This window comes from Tupaia chinensis, unplaced genomic scaffold (genome assembly GCF_000334495.1).
Source record: "Tupaia chinensis unplaced genomic scaffold, TupChi_1.0 Scaffold147003_1, whole genome shotgun sequence".
NCBI lineage: Eukaryota > Metazoa > Chordata > Mammalia > Scandentia > Tupaiidae > Tupaia > Tupaia belangeri.
In genome coordinates, this window is record NW_006206856.1 from 856,468 (window position 1) to 865,409 (window position 8,942).

The 8,942-nt window shown below is 43.9% G+C and overlaps 1 protein-coding gene across 4 annotated transcripts in view; it reads left to right on the forward strand.

Annotated features, from left to right (window-relative positions):
• The window catches only part of SFMBT1 (Scm like with four mbt domains 1), a 101,879-nt gene that overhangs the window by 54,538 nt on the left and 38,399 nt on the right, over window positions 1-8,942 (forward strand). For all 4 annotated transcript variants that reach the window (XM_027768599.1, XM_027768598.1, XM_014584506.2 and 1 more), the window contains 2 exons: window positions 5,127-5,221; window positions 6,669-6,909. In XM_027768599.1, coding sequence (XP_027624400.1) covers window positions 5,127-5,221; window positions 6,669-6,909 — 336 coding nt within the window. The remainder of the gene's footprint in view (window positions 1-5,126; window positions 5,222-6,668; window positions 6,910-8,942) is intronic.

Sequence of the window (8,942 nt, forward strand, 5' to 3'; positions counted from 1 at the left end):
TTCTGTGCAAAAGTGCATCATGGCTTTTCTGGTGACCCAATACAAATCATGTCCCAAACTTGCAATCTGTTATTTCTCTTAGGGGCTCTATTTTTATTTATTTATTTATTTTTCTATTAAGGAGGTACGATATTTCAAGACCACAATCTGGGTCCTCAGGTGCTCATTGATAGCAGGTTGTCAGTTTTCTCAGGCCTTACCCATAAACTCAGCTAGAAAATAACAATTATTTTAAGAGAAAGTTTTGCTATAGAGTGTCTGTGCTCACCGGAGAGAGAGAGACAGGAGACAGAGACAGACAGACAGAGACAGACAGACAGGAAGTAAGAAATCAACCCCCAGGGGTATGGACATGCTACACCCTTCTCCTCCATTCTCCTCTCAGGATTTTGGACATGCATGCACACACACCTGGCGTGAGTTTTAAGCCACCATGTCCGGGACTCAAACTGCAGTCAACTATGTGGGAGTCCAGTGACATAACCATTATGCCATCTGCTGGTCTTGAAAATACACAACTTTTGAAGAGTAAAGAAAATCGTGATTTTATGCCAATATTTACAATTCTTTTAATTTAAAATTATAAGGTTTCTTTTATCATTTTATGCTTGTATCTCTTCTTTTGAGAATACCTTGTTTCTTTTTAAAATTTTTTTGGAAAGGCTTTTTTTGCTATAGGGCGCGTGCACTTGCCAGAAAGACAGAAAGAAACAGAGAGACAGAAAGCAAGAAATCACCCCCCCAAGGGGGATGGCCACGCCGCAGTCCCTTCTCCTCCATTCTCCTCTCAGGATCTTGGGTATGTACGCACAAGCGCCCGGCATGAGTTTAAGCCACCGGGTTCAGGACTCAAACCGCAGTCGACTACGTGGGAGTTCAGCGACATAGCCATTATGCTAACTGCTGGTTCCGAGAATACCTGTTTCTTGATGTGAAATTATTACTTGCTTCTGTCCTTTAATAGTCTTAAAGTTGTTTTTACAATGTTAATACTAACAATCCAATTACAATAAAGTAACAATACATAGCTTATGACTTTTTTTTTTTTGCTTGTAAAGCATTGAAGTTTGCAGTCAGAGTATTATATTTAATATGACTGAATGGAATCCTGTTTTCTTTGTGATTTTGCCTCCAATAGGCAGGCTCATTTGTTTGACTTCCTTTGCGGTTTGTAGAATTGTTTTCTTTCTATGTAATTATGTTTCTAAATTTGGGAAAGTGGTTACATACTTCCCAAGTCAAAGTTACTAACAAGATTCCCACTTTGAACCTGATACTGTTCATCCTTTGCTTCCTTCTCTATATGTTTAACAAGTTCTGTTACTTTTTCTTGTGGTGTTCATTTTTAAAACTATAAGCAAGTGTACGTATGTGCATATTATACTCACAGTCATATTCTTTTATCTCATACACAAAGTAGGGATATAACCAAAACAAAACCCAAAAGCAAACACACAAACAAGCTCCTGCTGGGTAGCCAGGTCTTGCTTACCAGTGTACCTTGGAGATTATTCACATCGGAATATAGAGGTCACTCTCATTGCTTTTATAGCTGCGTGGTACTAGATGTATAGACCGTGTTAATTTAACCAGTTCCTCATTGATGGACATTTGGGTTATTTCCAGCCTTGGTGTTACAAATAGTGCTGAAACGAATAGTTCTGTACATATGTCTTTTTGTATTTTTGCCAGCATATCTTTGGGATAGATTCCTAGAAGTGGGATTGCTGGATCAGAAGGTAAATACATATGTAATTTTGCCAAGTGTTTTCAAGTTTTCTTCCCCAGAGACTGTGTCATTCTGCTTTACCTGTTTAACCCTAGGCTCTCCATAGAGTATATTGTCAAACTTTGGAATTTTTTCCAACCCGATAGCTCAGTGTAGTTTTAATTTGCATTTCTCTTGAAAAGGAGAAAATTTGGGGACCAGCAGTTGGTGTAATGGCTACATCACTGGACTCCCATATAGTCGCCCGCTGTTCGAGTCCCAGACCCCATGGCTTAAACTCATGCTGGGGGTGTGTGCGTGCGTGCCCAAGATCCCAAGAAGAGAATGGAGGAGAAGGGATTGCAGCATGGCCATCTCCCCAGGGGGTGATTTCTCGCTTTCTGTCTCTCTGTCTCTCTCTGTCTTTCTGGCAAGTGCATGCACCCTATAGCAAAAACCTCTCAAAAAAAAAAAGAGAGAGAGAGAGAGAGAGAATTTGCATATCTTTATTTAACGATCCCTTGCATTTGTTTTGGATAAACTCTTTTCACCTATTTTGCTCATCACCTCATTAGTCATATTTCTTCTCAGACTTAGTAGTATGTTTTTTTTTAAGTCTCATTAGTCATATTCTCAGACTTAGTAGTATGTTTTTTTTTAAGTTATTGCAAGTTTATTTTACTATTGTTATTATTTCTTTTTAATTTGACCTGAAGGAGGGAAGGAGGTGGGGAGAGAGAGAGAGACAGAGAGAAAGAGAGAGAGAGACAGAGAGAAAGAGAGAGAAAGCAAGCCACCAGGCCTGGGACATGAATCAAGGTCAGCCACGTGGGAGTCTAGCACCTTTAACCACCACGCCACCTGCTGGCCCCTAGGTTTAGTAGTTTCTAATGTGTGAGAGCTTTTTTGTTTGATTGATACATCATTTTAAAGACTTACTTTTTTATTGCTGTTATTTTTTTTTTTCATGTTTAACTGAGCCTGCTGTTGAAGGGACTTCATGCTTGCAAAGGCCCATAACCGCCCAGCCCTGTGATGTTTTAGTAATGAAAATTGACTTCCTAGTGGCCTGTCCTTCCAGGATGGTCTCAGAGCAGCCTTTGCCGGCTTGTATTTCTGATGAAAATTTCCAGCTACATAAACACCTATGGAAAAGAATATGAGAAACAGCTATGTATCCGGCATGAATATTTAATAAGTGTTAACATAGTCCAGTATTTGTCTGCATTTTTTTTATTGCAGTAAAGGGTCTGTAACATGAAACTTACTGTCTTAACCCTTTCTGAGTGTGCTGCTCCGTGGCAGTAAGTACCTGCACGTGGCCGCGCGGCCGTCAGTGGCCCTCACCGCCCGTTCTTCATCTTCCCGACTGAGACTCCGTACCCGCAGACCGCACCCTCACAGCCCCCTTACCCTTGCTTCCTGGCACGTGGGTCTGATACTCTAGGTGTCTCGTAGAAATAGAGCCATGCAGTTTTTGTCATCATGGCGTCTTCAGGATTCATCTGTATCGTAGCAACTGTCAGAATTCCTTTTTCCTCTTGTGTTAGGTTTTCGCCATAGGGGCATGTACGTGAGACAGGGAGAGACAGAGAGAAAGTGAGAACTCACCCCCAGCGGGCATGGCCTCGTCTCAGTCCCTCCTCCTCCGTCCTCCTCTCGGGATTTTGGGGCACGCACACCCTGACTGATCTGTGCTGCTGATCGTCTTCGCTCTGCTGCTGTCCCAGATGTCCTCGTACCTGTCCCCCGGGTCCATGCGAAGCTGGGGTTCCCCCGGGGTGCACTCACTGGGCAGCTCTTTACTGAGAGCACGCTGCGCCCCAAGCATCACTCCGAGCACAGAGATGTGTCAGTGAACAACCAAAACCCATCTCTGCCCTTAGGCCGCGTACGTGAGGCGGGACCTGTTGGGTTACGGGATGTTTGGACCATTGCCCACTCCACGCGTGTTTACCGAGCAAGTGGTAGACCAGGCATTTTAAAGTCGAGATGACAGAGAGCTGTAGGGGTGACCCAGACACACTTCCGTCTTCATGGAGCTTGTGATCGCATAGGGAAGGTAAAAAGACGTCGAGCAGAAAAACATACGTCAAGTAGAAAAGACGAGTTCAGTATGAAAAGCACGGCAGTTCAGGCTTCAGAACAGAATTCCGCATGGTAGTGCCCACACACACGTGCATGTCACTAAGACTGGAAGTGCCACAAAGGAGGGGGACGCGCAGCCCCGCTTACATGGCGTCCATAGGCTTTTCTGAAGACATCGAGCAGACGCTTGAATCAGTGGAAGGTGTGATGGACACTGGGAGATGGGTCTTCGAGCGGAGGAAACCAGATGAAGCCGCTTCGTGGAGAGGACTTGATTAAAGAATGGCAGAAACCCACCCCCACCCCACCCCCGCGCAGTGAGCAGTGAGAGTCTAGTTGGAGATACAGTGGGAGGGGGGACAGCCAGGGCTGCAGCTGATGCAGGGCCTTTGCAGTGTCCCAGAGAGTTTAGATTCTATTTAAGTGTTGGGGCCAGCAGATGATATAACGGTTACACTGCTGGACTCCCACAGGGCTGACCGTGGTTCGAGTTTCAGACCCAGCGGCTCGAACTCATGCCAGGCGCATGTGTGTGCATGCCCAAAATCCCACGAGGAGAATGGAGGAAAAGGGATTGCAGTGTGGCCATCTCCCCTGGGGGGTGATTTCTTCTTTCCCTCTGTCTCTCCAGTGAGCACACAAGCCCTATGGCAAAAATCTCTCTCTCCAATAAAAAAAAAAAAAAAAAAAGATGTTTTTAAAGTGTGATTGAAAGGTGAAAGATTGTGGTTAGACCTTGGACTAAGGCAATAGTAGATGGTGGTGAGTAATGAGATTTGGGATATGTTTTAGAAATAGTACCTACAGAATTTTAAAACACGGTTTGGTAAGTTGCAAAGGGGTGGGAGGAAAGTAGGGGCTTTGCATTTTGTTGGGTCGGGCTAACATGTGGAAAGTAGTATCTTTCATTCAGGTGGAAAGTACCTGGAAAGAATAAGTGGAAAATTTAAGTCCGAATGCCTATTAAGAGTCTTAAATGTTTGGCGTCAGATACTACTTGCGCCCCAAAGTGTTCATAATAGCTTACACTCCCCTTAGCTTTATGTGGTGGATTTGGGTGAACTCCAGCTGTGAGTGATTCAGGGGTCCCCCCCAGTGAATGAGAATGTCAAACTACTGTCCCAGTGGGCTCCATTGACAGTGCACTAAGGCATCCTACCATTAAAAAAAACAAAACCCCCAAAACCTTCATTTTTTGGTGTGCAAAGTCAAAACTTGTGGAATAAATTCTGTAAGTTAGGCTCACGAAACTTAGGTTTTTCACCTGTTGAGCTTTCTTCAATTGGGATTCACTTGCTTTTGTTTTGTTTCGTTTTGTTTTTAATCCCAGATGCTGGATCTGGAATGGAAGAAGTAGAACTAAGCTGGGAAGAGTATCTAGAAGAGACGGGGTCTGCGGCAGTTCCCTACGGGTCTTTCAAACACGTAAGTGACAAGCGCATTTGCGTTTCTGGTTGTGACCCCTCTCTTTGAATCTCTGCACGACCTGAGAGAATTGAGAGCCCTTTTAAGTTGGGGCACTTTAAAGAATTTCAGAGGTCTTTTTTTTCTTTTCCTTCTTCTTGCCATCCTCATTTTGAAAAGAAAAAAAAAAGCTCTGATACTCTAAAATCCTTTTTGGTTTTCTATCACTTAATGCAGGACTTGTCTAGACTTGGTGTACTGGGTATCAAACTTAATGAAGACAGTATCTTGCTGCTCAAAGGAAAGACAGATCAGGAACATCCACTTGTATAGGTGATGATTTACAGTAGCTGGGAAGGGGGCTGGCTTTATTGTAAATGCATATTGGAACAACTGAAACCTGACCCGCAGCCCAACTCCATGTACAGAGATTGAGTCCAGGTGGGTTCTAAATGCGAAAGGTGTCCAGGAAATAGTCTAGTTATCATGCTTAGAACAACGAGGCATAGGGAAAGTTGATTTTAAATATAGGAAAAACATTACTTAAGAGAAAAAAAATCCATAAATGAGACTCTATTAAAATTAAGAAGTTTTAGGGGGGCTGGCAGGTGGCGTGGTGTTTGAGGGCGCTGGACTTGCACATAGTCTACTGTGGTTCAAATCCTAGCCTGGCGACTCTCTTTCTCACTTTCCCTTTCTCTCTCTCTTCTCAGTCTCTCGTTCTGTCCCTCTCGAGTCAAATTCTAAATAAATAAATAAAATAATTCTAAAAAGAACTATTTTTTTTAATTAAGAACTTTTGCTCATCCAAAGATACTGTCATGAAAATATGGCATTTGCAGTGTAGATAACTGTCAATGACCTCATATCCAAAATATAGACCAAGTTAAATAATTCATTAGGCATGTCCCAAAAGAAATTCCAATGGCTCATAAACATGAAGGTCTTCAACTTCATTCATAAGCAGATAATGCAAATTAAAATCGCACCAAGGATAACTAGTAGAAACATAGACCATCCCAGGGGACTGGTGAAGATGGCTTCCCATGTATGTTGCATGTTATACTAATGTATTATCATTACAACGTCTTTCTGCCCTTTTCCTTCCTAAATGCCCATTGTCGAGTGATCCAGGAACCTCTCTTGAAAATAGTGTGCTGGAAGCTGTTAGAACGGTGGCTGTTGTGTAACTCATTGACTTAATAGAAAGCATTTTCAATAATAATAATGGAATGCTTCGGTGAAAACACCAAGTTCCTTCGGCGTCAGACGGAACAGAGAGGTGCTGCTGTTCCCCTGTGTTGTTTGGATCATTCCTACGAGTTAAATTCGGAATTTCTCAGCTTTCCCTTGCGAGGATTTTATTACATCCAGAGCTTCAGAATGTTAAGTCTTAAAAGTGGATGTTGGCTAAACAAGTACTCACTGAAGACGCTTGTTCTGTGCTTCCTGACCTCTCCCTGTTCAGGTGGACACACGTTTGCAGAATGGATTTGCTCCTGGGATGAAACTGGAGGTGGCTGTGCGAACCGACCCTGAGACCTACTGGGTCGCCACCATCATAACCACCTGTGAACAGCTGCTCCTCCTCCGCTATGACGGCTATGGGGAGGACCGCAGGGCGGACTTCTGGTGTGACATCAGGAAGGCTGGCCTCTACCCCATTGGGTGGTGTGAGCAGAATAAGAAGACCCTTGAAGCCCCGGAAGGTAGTAGGATATTTCCGATCAACGAGATAAGACGTTGTTGTAAACATGTTTTGGATCGTCCAGTCTCGAGGTTTTCGGTCTCCTGAAACACATGGGTTGACCTGATTTTTTTTTTAGATGATGGTTTTGAATGAAAACGTTAGTAAGAAATAGTGCACATTTCCCTGTCTTTTAAAATGATATGCTGTGCTCCACGAAGCCTCGGGTCTCTGTGACACATGGGGCACATCAGTTGCTCATCACCCTTTGAAACTGTGAGATGCTCTCACTCCGAGACTTGCAGGTCTGGCTGTTTTTAAGTACCCGGGCCAGGTGGATGTGCCGCTGATTCTTTCTGTTTTCATTGTCCTCTTTCCTCCTACCCCGGAGCAATCTGGGAGCTATGAACTCATAAAGGAGAGCCAACTGGAATTTCGTTCCAGGAAGGAGCCTTACTCCGAGTAGAGTCCAGACGGAGCAGGAGAGAGAGGAAAGGCAGAGAGAGAGTGAGAGAAAGGCAGGGAGGAAAGAGACTGCAGATTTAAGAAAATCCCGGCCTTTTTATAGTTTTCCTAACTTATTTTGATAGAATTTCACATTTACAGAAAAATCACAAGAATAGAATAGGAGATTCTTGCATACTTTTTGCCAAATTCCCCCAAACATTGACATTTTCCATTTGCTTTATTCTTTCTCCCCGCCCACATATGCTATTTGATAAATCATTTGAGAGTCAGTTTTAGATATGATGTCCTTTTACTCATAAGTTAAATGTATTCCTTTTTTCTTTCTTTCTTTTTTTTTTTTTTTTTTTGAGAGGTTTTTACTATATAGAGGTTTTTACTATAGGGCAGGGCGCATGTGCTTGCCAGAGAGACAGAAAGTGAGAAATCACCCCTTGGGAGATGGCCACGCCGCAATCCCTTCTCCTCCATTATCCTCTCGGGGTCTTGGGCACACATGCACACGCGCCCGGCATGAGTTTAAGCCATCGGGTCTGGGAGTCGAGCTATGACTGGCTACATGGGAGTCCAGCGACATAGCCATTATGCCATCTGCTGGTCCCAAGTTAAACGTAGTCCTAAAAGCAAGGTGTTCATGAGGAAATAAACTTGAATGCAATACTATTATTTAATCTGCAGACTGTTTTCAATTTTTGCCAATATTCCCAGTAACCTTCCCCCTTGTTGGGGCCAGCAGGTGGTGTGGTAGTTAAGGTGCTAGATTCCCATGTGACTGCATGCAGTTCAAGTCCTGGTCCTGGCAGCTTGCTTTCTCTCTTTCTCTCTCTCTCTCTCTCTCATCAAATTAAAAAATAATAATGATGATAATAAATAAAACTAAACAAAATAATTGAAAAAACCCTTCCCCCTCCTTTTTATTTTTTTAATTGCCAGAGGACACACGTGCTCATGAGAGAGGGAGAGGGAAAAAGGATTCGTCAGTGGGCAAAGTCATGCTGCAGTCTCTGCTCCATTTTCTGTCCTGTCAGAATTGGGGGCACACGTGTGCATGTGTCTGGCGTATTTTTCAAGCCACTGTAGCTGGGACGCAAACCATGGTCAACCGTGTAAGATCCAGCTCCCTTAACCACTAGGGTACAGGGCCAGCTCACCAGTAACTCCCTCTTTCCCCACATAAAAGAATATGCATGGTCGCGTGGCATCCGGTCGTCATGCCTCATACATTCCCTTGGATCTGGAACAGTTGCTCAGGGTTTCTGTGTCTTCTGTAACGAACCGTTCACAAAGTAACAGGCCGGTTTTCTCCGTCGCGTTGACTGCGCCCTCCTTCTCTCCCTGGGGCTGCGTCTCAGTTTTTCTAACCTTCCTTTGTCATGACATTGTTGAAGAATGTACAGGCACATCTGTAACCCTCCCATGGACTGGCCATGAGGTGACAGCGGTTGAAGCTAGGGCTCATAAGAATTTACTGTGCCGTTTTCTGCATTTTCTGTGTGTGTGAAATTTTCCGTAAGAAATACAGTAGGGGACCGTAGCCCAGCTCTGTAGCCGAGTGGTTAAGGGAGCTGACCTTGGCTGGCCATCGTTCCA